This window comes from Elephas maximus, chromosome 22 (assembly GCF_024166365.1).
Source record: "Elephas maximus indicus isolate mEleMax1 chromosome 22, mEleMax1 primary haplotype, whole genome shotgun sequence".
NCBI lineage: Eukaryota > Metazoa > Chordata > Mammalia > Proboscidea > Elephantidae > Elephas > Elephas maximus.
Genome location: NC_064840.1, coordinates 1,014,643 through 1,031,168, shown reverse-complemented (window position 1 = coordinate 1,031,168; position 16,526 = coordinate 1,014,643). Strand labels below are relative to the sequence as shown.

The 16,526-nt window shown below is 46.9% G+C and overlaps 1 protein-coding gene across 4 annotated transcripts in view; it reads left to right on the top strand.

The window, feature by feature from the left end:
- Positions 1–16,526, top strand: part of SFSWAP (splicing factor SWAP) — a 79,889-nt gene that overhangs the window by 50,669 nt on the left and 12,694 nt on the right. For all 4 annotated transcript variants that reach the window (XM_049865199.1, XM_049865198.1, XM_049865201.1 and 1 more), the window contains exons 13-14: positions 733–923; positions 13,228–13,496. In XM_049865199.1, coding sequence (XP_049721156.1) covers positions 733–923; positions 13,228–13,496 — 460 coding nt within the window. The remainder of the gene's footprint in view (positions 1–732; positions 924–13,227; positions 13,497–16,526) is intronic.

Here is a 16,526-nt window from a genome sequence, read left to right as displayed (position 1 = left end):
GAGACACCCGTGCCCTGCTGGCTCCCAGACTGTGGTCCCCGCCATGGACATGGCATGGCCTTCACGCACACCTCTGGAGTGTCTGCCTGCGGCAGCCAGGGGCAGAACAGCCTGAGTCCTTCCACCACAACCCAAAGTGAAATTACAGTCTGTATCAAATCAACTCATTGACGTTTACCTTTGTGGTTTTACCTATTCTGACTGGTTTTCTCGAGGTGCTTTTTCTGTACTTACATGAACAGATCAAGCCATATGTGTAAAAGGTACTTTTTAATCACAATATGCCTTACTGTCTGGAGCTGGCGTTGTGCCTGAGCTGCTGTCCCTCAGCAAACTCGTCTTCACGCGTGTGTGTCTACAGCCGCACTCACTGTGTGCAGACTCAGCACTTGCCGAGTCATGTGGACGGAAACACTTCATGGGGTATTCATTGCTTGGTGTGGGTATTTGACTGTCCGTGTGTAGATACGTGCTTTTCTGAGATTCTCCATTATTCCAGCTTCCACTAGTATGGACCTTCTCACTGTTTCCAAAGTAACATGTCAGAAAAATAAACATAAACTAATTCCCTCAAAATCTCTTTGCCCGTTTGTTTACCTGCTCTGAATTTTGTACCACGTTCTCTTTTTTAGTAACTCCATTCATCACCTTTTTGCTCCCTGTAAAAATTAAGATAGCACGATAAAAACACTGCTTGCCCTAAACCTCATCTTTTGTCATTTGTTCCTTAAGCAAAGCAAAAGCTGGAGGACCGGCTCGCAGCTGCTGCCAGAGAAAAGCTCGCCCAGGCTTCTAAGGAGTCAAAGGAGAAACAGCTTCAAGCAGAGCGTAAAAGAAAAGCTGCTCTATTTTTACAAACCTTAAAAAACCCTCTGGCAGAAGCAGAAGCTGGGAAGATTGAGGAGAGCCCTTTCACTGTGGAGGTAAGCCAAGGAGGCAGCGCCTCAGCTGCTGGGGAAACCCAGCTGGTCGTCACCTCTGGCCACCCAGACCTGCTGGCGTGGAGGACGCTGGCACGTGTGGGTACCAGGCTGTACCTGACTGCTTTGGGCTTGAGGACCTGTGTAGCCTCCCTCCCTACGTGCACGTGTGCACATTCTCGCCAAGTGTGGGGTTCAATACCAAGACTCATAGGCCCCGGGGCCCCAAGTTAGGGGATAGTGCTTTGTGGCCAACTTCACAGGGCCGAGAGGAGAGCTTCCTGGCACCTGACATCAGGTCTGCAATGAAACGCATCAGACAGACGAGCACACTTGGATACGTGGACTTGGGGTCTGGCAGCTGTACTCTGATTTATGTGTGTAGACCCAATATTAGACAATAGGTAAAAAGTCGTGGCTTTTTTTTTTTTTTTTTTAACATAAGAGCAGTTAATTGTTTTTAAAAAAACTTTGCAACTTAGTCCTTTTAAAACAATAAGCGTTAACTCCCAGAATTTGACGTTTTGAAAAGCTTCACACCTTCAGAAAAATGGACAGAAAAGTACAGGGAGTACCAGTGTGCCCTTCACCAGGTGGCCAGACACACACGCCAGCAGGTGTGCACAGGTATGTGCTCACTGGCACATGGATGCACATGTCTGCATGCGTGCTCTGACAAATGTGCCCACGCCTTTTTTTCAAACCATTTGGCAATCAGCTGCAGACATCTTGCCCACTTGCTCTCCCCCGGACACTTCGGTGCCTGTCTCCCAAGAAAGAGACCCTGTCCTGCGTGGCCACAGTGCCATGGTCACAGAGTAATGCTGGCACGTGTCATCTGGTGTGCAGCCGCGTCTGCATTTCCCCAAGCGTCCCGAGTGCCATAGACAGCTGGGCAGTTCCCTGTAGTACAGAAGACTCCCTTGGCTCTTCTGACTTTAATTACCTTGACATTTCAGAGTCCGGGGCCATTGTTCAAAACTCATTTTTGCTGAATGTAGGCATTTGGTTCATTCGTTCCGTGGAGAGCAGCATTGTTATATCAGACACATAGCATTCTATCAAGGCACAATCCGCTTTCTCGTCTCAGAAATCCATCTCAAATTCTCGCAAATCTGGCAGGAGACCTCAGGAAGTAAGAGCTAAACTCCCTGGGGGAGAATTTGAGTTTTCACTGGATCTTGTCAAACTGTGGAATGTAGCCTGGTGGGCTGAGCCCTTCTGCCTCACTCTCAGGTTGTCCAGGCTGTGGAGGTTAGTGTCAGCTCTGACACTGCTAACGGCTCTGCCCCTGAGTGGTCCTCTGCGCTGCTGTGCCCAGCAGTGGGGTGGTCCCAGCCGTGACAGCTGTGACTCAGCCCCCCATGGCCCTTGGGATGGCCACCTGAGCTAGGGCCTCCATCGTGTCCTCCTCTGGCATCTCACCTCAGCCCGTTATGGCCAGAGCAAGAATGCCCACTGGAAAGGGCTCATGGCCACTCCTTGGCTTCAAGAAGACTTCTGCAACAATAAGGGAACGAAATAGGCAGCAACTAGAAATGATCTTTCAGCTGACCATGACCACACAGACGAATGCTTTTATAGAATAAAGAGAAGAAGCAGAATAGAAAATGGCTCTGCTTAATGGCTACAACTATGAAAAGTATGTGTACGGTGAGGTGGGGAGGAAACTGCAAAATGCAAGGGAATTGTTACGGTGGTGGGAATGTGAGTTGGTTTATTTTGCTTTCCTTTTTTTTATTGTTAGGATGTCATTTGTGCAGTGAATAAAGGGTTTAATTAAAGGGTACCTGCAAGTATAGATACTTTAACCAGTTATATTACATATCGCATCTATATTTTCTAATGAAATTCTGTTTTAATGAAAACTCAAGTCATAGCTCAAACTGTTCATCGTGAATCCACTGTCTTTCCCCACGTGCCACATGGGCCTGGTCGCAGCCCGGTGTCATTTCCTCACGAGCACACACACTGTGCCCCACTTCCTGCCCGTCTTCTGCTCACCTCCAATTGTAGCTGCTCCCACCCTGCTGTCTTCAAGGACTGGTGTTGATTCAGTAACAGAATGAGTTTTCTGCTGCTTTTTAAAATCGCTTGGATGATTTGTCTGGATATATAATGGTGCAGATTGTAGCTACTAAACTATTTCAACAAAAATGTAATGTTAGCAGATGTCTCTAATTGCTTAGAAACAAAAATACTTGTAATTAAATTGACAGTTGTCATAAATAAGGTTCATACTCTGGAATTTTTAGCCTAAAGCAATTCTTGGCGATGTGTTGCCTTTGACTTTTAACTGAACATCCTCATGTGCACTGTACTCACAGATTTTGGTACATGTGACCACAGCGCATAAACACGGAGCGCTTAGCATTCAAAAGCACCTACGGCATTACCTGGCTTGGCGGCATTGCCGGGTCTGGCTGCCTCAGGCCCTGGATATGCAGAAGCCTTACAAGGCTGAGGAGTGAGTGGTCTCATCTTATTGGCATTCCCAGAAGATGTCCTCCCAAGTGGTCCCCTCACGGTCCTGCTCTGCTGTGCCCCAAGACACAGGTGGGCAGTGTAGATGCTCACACCAGGAGGCCAGGCACAGACGGAGGGAAATTTCCCTTTTTATAACTTCCAGTTTCCTGAAAACAGCCATAGTGCTTCTGCTTTGTCTTAAAGAAAGGCAGTTTCAGACTTTTTACATTTTGTAAAAGCAGTGCATACTATGGTTTAAAAAATTCATCACACACCCTGATTTCAAAACATACTATAAAGCTGTAGCAATCAGAACAGTCCAAAGCTGGTATAACGATAAGACATGTAGACCAGTGGAAAAGAATTGAGAATCGAGAATAAACCCATACATCTGTGGTCAACAGATCTTCAACAAAGGATTGAAGTACATCCAGTGGGGAAGGCAGGGTCTCTTTAACAAGCAGCAATGGGACAACTGGACCTCCATGTGTAGAAGAATGAAGCTCGGACCCCTACCTCACACCATATACAAAAATCAACTCAAGATGAATCAAGGACCTAAATGTGAGAACTAAAACCATAGAACTCTTAGAAGAAAACACAGGGATGATGTTTGAGGAGCTGGTTTTCAACAGTGGGTTCTTAAATATGATACCGAAAGCATAGGCAGCAAAAGTCAAAGTAGATAAATTGGATTCCATCAAAATTAGAAACTTCTCTGCAACAAAGAGATAACCTACAGAATGGGAGAAAATTTGGAGGACCCGTCTATCTGATAAGGGTATAATATCCTGAATATGTAAAGAACACCAATAACTCTACAACAAACAGACAACCCAATTAGAAAATGGACAAAGACTTGGAGAGACAGTTCACCAAGGAGGCTATACAAGTGGACAGCAAACACATGGAAAGATGTTCGGTGTCACTAGTTGTTAGGGAAATACAAACTAAAACCACAGTGAGATACCACTTCACCTCCACTAAATGGCTACAATTAAAAAAGCAGAAAATGGTGGGTATTGGCAAGGATATGGAGAAATCGGAGCCCTCATCCGTTGCTGGTGGAAATGGGAAGTGGTACAGCCACTGTGGAAAACAGTTCGGTGGTTCTTCAACATAGAACGACCATATGACCCAGCAATCCCGGTGCTAGGTGTACACCCAGAAGTGAAAGCAGGACCACACACAGAAACCTGTATAATACCAGTGTTCACTGCAGCACTGTTTTCACAATGGCCGAAGTGTTCCAAGCATTCATCGATAGATGATAGATAAGCAAACTGTGGTTTATACACATCATGGAATACTGCTGAGCCGGAAAGAGAAACACAGTCTTGATGCACGCCACAACATGGATGCACCTTGAAACGTGGCCCTGAATGAGTTAGACACAGAAGGACAGATGCCGTATGGCCCCACTTGTATGAAACAGGCAGTTGTCTATTAGTGGTTATCGGGGGGGCCGGGAAGGGGAAGGGGGAGCCTTTGCTGAGGGCAGCGAGTCTGTGGATGGTGCTTTCAGAACACGCTGATGGTGGCCCATGTCGCCGAATCCTGCTTGTGAGGGATATCGAATTGGCGGGCATTTTGCTGTAAATATTCTAACCACGGTAAAACAATTAAAAAAAAAAAAGGGCATGTCACTGAATTGTGCACGAGGGATGCTGAATTGGCAGATGTTGTGCTATAAATAATGTCAACCACAGTGAAACAGCTTTAAAAACCCAGGGCCTAAAGCTCATGAGCGTAAAACCCAAAGCTGAATAAATCATGTGAGTTAATTTTGTCTGTCTTCTCTTTTTCAATAAAATATCGTTTCACCTGCAAAAAAAAAAATTCAGATGCTAAAGGAAGGTATAGAGTGGAGAGTAAAAGCCTTTTCTATCTTCTTTCCCCAAAGAAACAGTTTCTGCTTCTTGTGTATTCTTGAGGGAAAAAGTTGTATTTATCAGTGTATGGCTTTAAAATTTGACACTAATGGACCCACACCATGGACATTACTCTGGCATCTGCCTGTTTTCCCTCACCTCAGAGGTCCCTCCTGTCCTCTCGCAGCTCATGGTGGTGCTGGGCACCTTGGGGCATGCGGTGAATGCTGGCGGGGTGAATGACTGTGGGGACTTACATACCCACCCTAAGTACACCACAGTTGAGATGTCCATGACTCAGCCAGCCCTTCCCTGTGCTGGGGATATAGGCCGCCCCTGGTTCTTGCTGTTGATAACAGGCTGTAGTGAGCACATGTGTGTCCTGTCCTCATGTGTGTCAGCATGCTTATCCCTCAGGCAGAGTCCTGGCTGGAAATTGCTCCATCGCGGTCTCTGTGCCTTTTTATTGGAGACACTGCTGAATGGGCCTCCAAAAAGGCCACTTGCCCACCTCCGTAGAATAGGAAAATAACCGCCCGCACCCCCTGCCAACACTGGTTCTCATTAACCTTTCATTTTTGACCCTGTTGGGATGGCGGAGCCCTTTGTTTTAATTTGCACGTTTTACTTATCAGGGGTGTGCAGTAACCTTTCCTGCGGTGCTTGTCCATTTGTGCTTGTTTTTCCCATGAGCTCACACCCTTGACCTGTCTTTGTTTTGGTTGTCTTTCTTTGTCTTGACTGTGTTAGCTCTTAGTCATCAGTGTTGCGAACATCACGTCACTGTGTGCTTTCTAGTCTGCCCCACCTGGGATGTATTTCTATATGAGGAGCAAGTGGAGATGTACTCCCCCCATATTGCCAGTCAGTTGTCCCCACACAATTCAATAAGTCATACATCTTTTCCCCACTGATTTAAGAAGCCTCCTTTTTCACATACAGTCATGCACTGCGTCACATCCATTCAGGCAACCTCCAACTGCTTGTTTGTCTGTGGTTCCATCAGGTTACACAGGCAGTTCCTGGGTTACAAACATCCAACTTACATACAACCAACCTCCACAAAGCCTATTAAATTAAGAATTCAAGGTACATACAATGGTTCGTAATAACAAACGGGTGCTATTTTGCAACATGCATTAAAACATTTTTATTTTTATTGTTCTATTATGTTAAAGATGTTTTGGTGTACCTGGAAGGGTGTGTTTAATATTTTTATGTCTAGAAAGGTACACTGTATGTACTAAGACAAACATGACTGACTGACGGTAGGTACAAATATCACCTTACTGTTCCAACTTAAGGTACAAATTCCACTTAAAGTCAGCCTTAAGAATGGAATTCGTTCATAATTGAAGGACTGCCCTGTGTAATATTGTACAACACCCGAATCACCAATGCCCTATTTCACAGAACATACCATAGACGGTAAGTGATGCATACCAAACCACTGTCGTCGAGCCGATTCCGACTCATACCGACCCTATAGGACAGAGTAGAACTGCCCCAAAGAGTTTCCAAGGAGCGCATGGCGAATTCGAACTGTCGACCACTTGGTTTACAGCTGTAGCACTTTACCACTACGCCACCAGTGATGCATGGCTATACTAAATCCCCCGTGTTTGTTTCCTGTTTCTGCATCCCGCCTGTTCTGTTGGTCTGTATCAGGAGAGGTGGTTTTACGTATCAGGTGTAATTTTAAAATGATGGCTCAGAATGTCTGTTGACATGGAAAGATGTTAACACTACATTAAAGTTTTAAGCAGTATGTAAAATACAGAAAAGCAATATCATTTTTGCTGTGTGCATGTGTGTGTATTTTCTTAATTTGAAATGAAGATAAATCAAAAGTCTTGAAATGGACCCCTTTTGAGTTATATAGAAGAGCCCTGGTGGCTCCGTGGTTAGCTGCTTGGCTAACTGAAAGGTTGGTGGTTTGAAGCCACCAGCAGATCCGAGGGAGACAGATGTAGCAGTCTGCTTCTGTAAAGATTACAGCCTAGGAAACCCTGCGGGGCACTCCTGCTCTGTCCTGTAGGGTTGCTGTGAGTCGTACTTGACTCTACGGCAACAGGTTTGGGTGGGTTTTTTTTTTTTGTTTTTCCGGTTATGCAGTTGTTCACATGGCAGCAGCAGACTTGATGGCATTTTAAAGTTATTGACCCTGCCACGTTTATTGGTCCAGTAAGAGTTTGAAAGAAAATAGTGACAAAAACCAGCCAGTGTTTGTTGAACATGTTACATTCAAGGCACCGAGGCACTTTGGGATCTGAATTAGGAACCTGTTTTTTAGCAGTGATTGAAAAACTGGTCTCTGTGAAGTTGAAGTTCGCACGTGAACGTTGCCAGCAGGACAGGCCTGAGGCGGCCCAGAGTGTGTTCTGGGTGTGTGGTGGCAGGGGTGCCTGCACCTCCCCAGGAAGGGACAGATGATAACCGTCTGCAGGCCTGCAGGATCATTACACCTTGGAGAGGTGCAAGGAATAGAGAGGACACGTCAGGCCAAAGACCCCAGTGGTTAGGGACAGCAAGGAGGAGACAGTGAACTGAGAGTGGTGGCTGGCGGCAGATTGGAAAGCCCTGCGCGTCAGAGCACATGGAAGCGGCTGGACGGCGGCATTGTTTTGCAGGAGGCATGCGTGACATGACATGACACAGGTGACTGGAGCACAGCTGCACGGACCAGGCAGCACCCAGGCGGGTGTGAGTTTTTGGGCAAAGGGTGGATGGCCTTGAACATGGCCGGCACGCCTTGGCCTGTGGGTCCTGTGGAAGGCTGGCCTGACTGAGGCTGGCAGTGGTCCTCTGCCGACGTTCTGAGCAAGCACTGAAGTCTGAAATTCTAGACAGAAGACCTTAAGTCTTAGGTGTAATTATCCCGTTTCATTGTTAATGTAGCATTACTTCACAAGTAAGATTGTATTTTATTTTAAAGTACGTGTTAATCTGCTCTTCAGCAGTTCATTTTGCCACAGCAGGAAATAATAGTTGTTAGTTTTTGCGCTGATTTGTTAACAGACACTTTATTGTGATCAAAGGACCAGTCGACATTATTTTCCAGTGTTACTGGTTTTCAAAAGTCTCTCTCTGATTTGTCCATATACTACCAAACCAACCTGCCTGGCCCTCGCTCGTGGTGATTTGTGTTGTGATGTTTTCTGCTGGAATATTATAATTCCTTCCCTAAAAGGCAGCTTTGGTTCCTGGGAAGATTGACTTGGCCCTGGTCAGTGCGCGCCACCACCATCAGGCACCTGCGGCATCTCGGGCAGCTTGCTTCTGACGGCTGTGTGCAGAGGGCCCACCAGGGCGCCCACCAGAGCGCCGTGGGAGGCTGCAGTCTCGACTCAGCATGACCACCTGCTTTGTCTTCCCGGCTATTCTTACACCCAGTTTAAATCTGCAAGGCAGTCAATCAGGAATCTTTTTGGTAAAGCCAGAAGTAGCATTTACATTGAAAGTTACTGTTTGTTGAGGCCTGCACTGTCTGACATGGTCACTAGTGTGGGTGACCTGCTGGCATTGAGCCTCTCTGACATGACCAGCCTGACAGGTCCTGTGGTGGCCTGGAACACGGCGCTAAGTGGAGTGGAGGGGTGGACTATGTGGCCGTCTCCCACACTCCAGACATAGTGAGAGGCCCATGCTCGTGATTTTCCCAAGCGGGGTGGGTGCTGGTTGCAGGGAGAGCAGCCGTCGACTGCAGTTGCCTGGAAGTTGTTTGTGGTGTTTCCCTGCCCGGCCTCAGGCTTGCGTCATCGTGAACACCCACTGAAAACCCTTTCCACTGCTCTTGTCGTCACCATTTTCGTTGCTGTCCAGGTGCTCAGGAGTCCCTCCAGGATTGTTTGCAGAGGCCAGGCATGAGCTCTCATCCTTCTAACATCAAAAATGCAGATTTCAGCCCAGAGACTGGGAGCAGAAATGCCACGTAAGGCCCACTGCTTATCCTCCAGAGGTCGTACCTTGGGCCTCTGTTCTTCCCACTTACGAGCATGATCTTGCATGGTGCCCACCACCCCTCCCCTCCGTCTTGACGGTGAATGGAGTGCTGGTTCCTCCGTGGAGTGCATCTGTGAAGGCCAAGTCTATGCTCCCGCTTGTTCTTTCAATGAGAGGCACAGCTTCGGGGACCAGGTTGTGTGGGCTGAGACTTCAGCTCCTCCTCATGTTTATTGTAGGATCCTGGGTGCCTTGCTTCACCTCTGAGCCTGTGTTTCCTCTGCAAAACGAGGGCCATCACAGCCCCCACCTCACGGGTGCTGTGAGGATAACGGCCCTGGTATAGGACTCACCCTGGTGGGCCTGTAACAGAGGCCATGATAGCCTCCACCTCACGGGTGCTGTGAGGATGACAGCCCTGGTGTAGGACTCGCCGTGGTGGGTCTGTAACAGAGGCCGTGACAGCCCCCGCCTCATGGGTGCTGTGAGGACAATGTCGGTAGTGTAGGACTCGCCACAGTAGGTCTGTAACAGGCCATGACAGCCCCCACCTCATGGGACTCACCATGGTGGGTCTCTGACAAGAGCCTCTGCCAGTTAGGATGGTGTGATGTCTCCAATTGTAGGACATCCTGATGTCAGAAATGGCAAAGTGTGATGGGTAGGTACATCTCAGACGCCATGAAACATGGCAGCACCTAACACAGCATCTCCGTGGCACACAGGCCTGTGCACTCTGATGGCTCACTGAGTGCTGTTCTTTGTGTGGTGTTGGTTACCCTTTGCTTTTTTATTCTCCAGTTTGGTTACTGGGTTTTGAAAATCCTTTTAGTACTGTTAAGGAGCCCTGGTAGCACAGTGGTTAAGCACTTGACTGTTAACCAGAAGGTCAGTGGTTCAAATCCACCAGCTGCTGCACAGGAGCAAGATGTGGCAGGCTGCTTCCATAAAGATTTACAGCCTTGGAAAGCCTGTGGGGCAGTTCTCTGTCCTGTAGGGTTGCTGTTCAGCCATTTCAGGAAGGAGCATATAATCAAGAACCGATGGTACTGAAGAAAGAAGTCCAAGCTGCCCTGAAGGCATTGTCGAGAAACAGGGCCCCAGGAATTGACAGGATAACAATTGAGGTGTTTCTGTTTGGAAGGCGCTGGAGGTACTCACTCATCTCTGCCAAGAAATTTGAAAGACAGCTCCCTGGCCAACCGACTGGAAGAGATCCATCCATATTTGTGCCCATTCCAAAGAAAGGGGATCCAACAGAATGCTGAAATTATCGGACAATATCAGTATCACACGCAAGTAGAGTTTTGCTGAAGATGATTGATACCACCAAGACTCGATGGCACCGAACAGCAGCGTAGGATGACTGATTCAGAATCGACTTGGTGGCGGTGAGGTTCTGGAGTACTATTACGGTAAAAAATAGAAGTCAGCACGGTGAATGATCTTAGTGCAGCCTGCCAAAGGTCACCACAGTTCAGAATTATGCATCGGGCCACTGTTCGCTTTAATGGCGAGGGATAATCATTTTGTTAGAATAAATAGGTCCCATGATTTGATTACAAGTTGTATTTTGAAAATATTAAGATTACCTCTTTGCTTCAGAAAAGAGTACCAAATGTTAACCACAGTGGTGAAATAAGTACTTTGATGACAAACGTTAGTTAAGACAAAGGCAGTAGAAATAAGATTCGGAAATACACGTTAGTAGATTGGCAGTAAAAATGTAGCTAGAAATCAGCGAGTACGTTTGCTGTGCATCCTTTCGCCTTGGTCTGTGGCTGTGCCTCATGTTTCCTCTTGTCCTTTTGTCTGTGGCCTCCTGCTGTTGTTTGTGTCCCAGGACTATGTCTGTCCATCCGCCCCCCCCCCCCACGGCACAGTTCCACACGCCCCAGCTCATTGCAGTGGTTTCGTCAGTGTCAGGAGTCTGTAAGGGGAACTCCTGGGGAGAGAAAAAGATCGCAGTGACTTCGTTTTCTTCCTTCTCATCACAGAGTAGACCGTTGCTCAGGAAGGAATGTGTGGCTCAGTTCTGAAAACGAGCTTTCTCTGTTGCCCCTGGGAAGCGCCCCGTGCCTTGTTTCAGAGGGCTGCAAGCCGAGCCGGCTCTGCCTTTTACAGTTACTTGCATTCCTGAGAGCAGATCGGAGCGTCTTTGCTGTCTGCCCCGTATCCCTCCCATTTCACGTGGTCTGTTTCAGGGACGTGGTTGGGCACGTGGGTGTTTGCCGACCTAGTGCTGAATCTGAGCGTGAACACCAGCAGCCCCGCGAGCGTCATCGTGCAGATCCCAAGCGGTGTCTGTGGTCCCCAGGTTTGGTCTTGTTTTCCACGTGATGTGTGTTCCTCATTTAGAGTCCATGGTATGGGGATTTTTAAAAATTCATGAATTTGTTCTTGGTCTTTGCATGTTGGTGATCCGTCTCCCCTGCAGCGTACGTGGGAAAGGGTTAGCAAAAATGCTCACCCAGTACTTCCCTTCCGCAGCCTCCAAAGTAACGCAGCTGACTACGTGCTACTTACTCTATTTTAAAGTGTTATTTAGCACGTGTGCCTGTGGACAAACCTTGACTGATGCTGGGATGGAAACAGTTGTCCTCAGGTATACAGGTTGGGTTCTTATCAAACGTTTAAATGTCTTGTTTGTTTTCATAAGAGTATTTTGAAACTTAGGTGATAAATACTGCACTGAAAGGACTTGAAACGAGAAAGAGCTCTTTGACAGTAAGAACTGTCCTACAATGAATGGGTTCGCTTGAGGAAATTATCTCTTGTCCCTGGAGATAATTAGGCAGAGCCTGAAAAATGAACTTGGCCGTGTCAGTGTGTTTGTGTGCGTCCCTCCTGGGGACCAAACACCAGAGAGAAACTAGAGGACCCCAAGCCACTGTGCCGGAGGCCCTGGCCGCGGAGGCCCTGGCCATGGGCTGTTCTCCCTGGGAAGGAGCTACTCTGGAACAAGGCATACTCTTCCTTGGGTGTCCCTAGCCCTCCTGGCTCCCTCCCTCTCCCCTGAGAATCTCTGCAGGACCGTGGGTGCTGTGGGCAGTGGTATACTGTGAGCATGAACAGCAGGCTGGGTGCCATCGGGCCTTCCCGGCCTTGACTGCACCCACCCCCCAGGGTGCCATTGTTGGCGTTGCAAAGCCAGAACGAGCGCATAACGTCCAAATAGCCGTTGTTCCCCTCAGCCGGGTGGCCTTGAGGGTGGCCTTGTCCATGCAGATCCAAGGAGGGAGGGAAGGAAGGAAAACCCAACTGGCAGGTGAGGAATTGCGAATGCCGTTTGCACTCGCGGCCTGGAGTTCGGGTGGAGGCCAGCCTGGCACGGGGCGGCGCCTGCTGGAGCTCGACCCTGTGTGCATCTGGGGCACAGGCGGGGGTCGGCTGATAAATGGCAGCTTCTCAGCACGTCTGGCCTCTCGGGTGAGGAGTTTAATGGCGGTGGTTAAAATTCATTTCACATGAGTGGAGGAGTGACCAGCAAAGGGGAAGGGCTGTAGGAGGAGAAGTGCCGGTCTTCATAAAACCAAGGGTGGCGGTGTTTGTGGTGGGCACACCCTGCAGAGCGCTGCCACACTAGTCAGACCTTCATTAAAATTACTTCCAGAGCACACAGAGATGCATAGAAGACCTAATGCTGGAGATCTGGGCTCTCTTTTTCAATGAAAAGGTGAAATTACTTCTTAGAAGAGCAGACGTAGATCTTTCTAGTTTAGCGTCCTGGACATGTTGCTCCTTTCATTACGTCTCACGTCTGTGGCCTCCAGATTGGCGGAGTTGCTCCTGGATAGGAAGACACTCAGTGGAGGGAAAAGTTCTAGTTGTTCTTTAGGCGCCTGAGGAGTCCTGAGCAGAGGGTCTTGCCAGTTGTCCTTCCCCTGAGGTGCGGGGAGGACTTGTGGGAGCAGATGGAAAGCCAGAGGAGGGGAGGTGGTCCGTGGTGGGCATGAGGGGCTGTCGGTGAAATCTCACAGGTCTGCATTTAAATCCCTGTTCACACCCAACGTCTACTTTGCTCGCAGGAAGCCAGTGCCGCCTCGCCCTGTGCTCCACTGGCTGCAGGGAGAGCCCTGCCCGCTCTGGAAGGTAAACCGCCCGACAGGCCTTCAAGCAGAAGCAAAGATCCACCCCGAGAAGAAGAGAAGGAGAAGAAGAAGAAAAAGCACAAAAAACGGTCTCGAACGAGATCCCGCTCACCCAAGTACCACTCGTCATCCAAGTCCAGGTCCAGGTCGCACTCAAAAGCCAAACACGCCCTCCCCAGCGCCTACCGGACGGTGCGGCGGTCGAGGTGGGTGTGCAGGGCGGCGCTGCCGTCTGGCGTGGCCCGTAGAGCCGCGCAGGGTCTGTGACTTAGTTACCTGTGAGGACGCAGGTGTGTGTGTAGATACACCCTTGCAGAGCCAAGTAAGGTCTTTAAAGGTCTGTCTTAACTTCCTAAGCTTGTCGACTACTGCCAGGGTAAATGTGTACGTATGTATTTATTTACGTTTTAACAGGTCCTGGGAGCAAACCCAGCACTGGATGTGTGAAAAATTCCGCAGAGTGCCACGCTGGTGGTGGTGGTGGTTGTGTTTGTGTGAGTGCGCTTTTCCATGCTGAGTTCTTTTGAATCTGGAAAGCTCTAAACGGAAGGAGGCTTCACCAGTTCACCTGCGTGCGGGTTCTCCTGCTCCACGTGCGAGAGCCTGTGAGAGTGAGACGCGGCCGTTCAGACACGTTTGTCTTCCTTGTCACTAACGTGCCTCTCCAGACCTCCCACCACTCGTCACGAGAAGCCAGCTTTTGGGAAAGCACTTAACATTCCTGGCAACAGAAATAATAAACATGAAAACCTTTAAGGGTCGTGGAGTTTTCTGCTTACTAAAGCAGTAAAAACAAAAGTGACGGGCTTGCGGGAGGCTCAGAGAAGCAGGCTGCTGTTTTTGGAACCTGCACCTACCTTTGGTTGTCCTGCTTGGTGTCGATGGGACTTCCCTCAGCCTCTCTGCACAGCACTCGGCTTGTTGTGATCTGGTTTTTCTCCTTTGATAGATGTCAGTTCTTAACTTTCCATAGGAAAAATGCAGATGTCCTGTACTTTTTGCCCTTTTTTTTAAAAAAGGAAAATTGTACACATTTGCCTCTCTGAATATATCCTAAAACAATGTTTTTGCCCAGCCCAAACCCCAGAGAATTGACAGGTATTTACACTTACTTGTTGACAGTGAAACTGGACATGCTTGGGTGATGAATAAGTGTGATCTCTGGACGTCTGCATTTTTACTAATTCTTTCAGAGATCTGTCACTTCCACCCTCCAACCCCCCACACACACTTCAACACAAAAGACTTCTGCTTTAAATAAGTGAATAATTTTGCTGACGTTGGCATTCTGTTTTTGAAAGCTCCCAGGAATTTGTATGTACATATCAAAACTTCTTTAAGATTTCTTATTTGAAAAAGTCTCTAATGCCATTCTACAGCTGAAAATAAATAACCTGGGCCTAAGCCAGCCAGGTAATACCAGGTCCAGCAAAACTCTTTATTGCAGGGCTCAAACAGAAGTAAAATATACTTAGTTTATAAACCCCCCACTCTTGGGGGCTGCTAACTGTAAAGGTACTCCTATATATACCATTTCTCTAGAGTGAGAAATTGGTTCCGTTTTGAATGTTGGACAGATACAGTCGATTCTGGGCGCTGGTGTTGTGTCCCATCTGTTCAGCTTTAAGGGAAGGATGACATAAGACCATAAACTTTTTCCCTGGCTTGCTTCCTTGAGGTGGAAAGAGTCCATCTGACACTTGGAATATTAAGTTTCTCGGTTTTATGTCTTCTTCTTATCTATAATAGAATAAATCACTTATATATTATTGAATTTTACTTTTTAAGTATTTTTTATATTAGAATAGATTTAGGGTTACATGTTTTTATTTTACATTAAAATAAAATTTACTGTTTGAATATACTCAGTGCTAAGTGCGAGAAGCAAATTCTTACTCCTTAATTTGTAACTTTCAGTTAAAATAAGAAAAAAATTAAAGTTTTCTGAGTGTGAGTTCTACTATGACAGTAGGCTACCAATTTTACCTTAATTTGATCTACAGTTAAAATATTGTGCAGTGTGAACAGAGCTTTTTTATATCAGTGGCTGGGGCAGTATCTACTTGATACCAAAACTGTTGGCTTTGGTCAGCTCAGCCAACTGATAAGCTCCCTAAATGAGTTAAGCTCTGGGTGTTTAGATACAATATCAAGGCACGGTGCAGCTTCATTACAAAACGACTAATGTAATGAAGCAAAGCCTTCAAAGTATTTGATGATGCGTGGGGTGCTACCTCGAAAGTTAGTACGTGACGATTGTTCTCCCTGGTAACAAACCTGTATTCCGTGCTCAGCCACCTGAGGTGGTTGTGAAGGGTCTCAAGTAAGAGGCGAGGCCGAGAGACCAGCTCTCCTGTGGTAGAGGAGGCCCGGAAGCTAAGTTAGGTGAGCTGGTAGTTGCTACTGTCCCCTCTGTGGGAACCGGCCTCAGCTCTCACTCAGGAGAGCTGTACTGCCTTCTGTCCTCAGCTGGTTGCAGACCTCATCTCTCGGTCACAGCTTTCCAGCACTGATAAATCCAGGGAGGATCCAGTCATAAAGTGAGATGGGTTGGTATTCTTCTCAGTAATATGAATTGTGGAATATAAAAAATAATTAAATTCTGACCAAAGTATTTAAGTTGCTAATGATATTGTGATAATTTTTTCTTTAACTATCTGTCTTTTCAGATAGAATAACCCAATACAGACATAATGTCTACGTAGGACATAGGAGACTTGTTTCTTGTGCCTGAGACAACTTAATTGATTGTTTTAAAATGACTACTGCCAGCTCGAAGTAAAATGCTGCATTTTTTAATATTTCTAATTGTGGGAGGATGCTACAATTGAAATATATTTTTCTTTTATATGTTAAATGGCTAAAATTCTATAAAAATTGTAGAAAGTTAAGATTTAGAAAGTCTTTTATAGCATAATGAGTTTTTGTTTATATATAATCTTTTACAGTTAAAGTCCCATTTATTCAGAATGTCTAAATAATGAGTAACTATGATTCCCATAGGCGAATTACTCTTAGAAAAATCTTTAAGGTAAAAGTCTTTTTCTCTTGTGTTGTTGCGTATTTTATTTGTATTTTTACATCCCATGAGATTCTCCACCTTAGTGGATGATTGTTTTAAGAAGTACTCCTTGCAGTTCACTTACTGCCTAAAATTAAACTGGTTTTAATGGTTTAGGTACTCTTAAACTGAAATTTTAAGAGTAAAGGTTGAAGCCAAGTTTGTTCTTAAGACT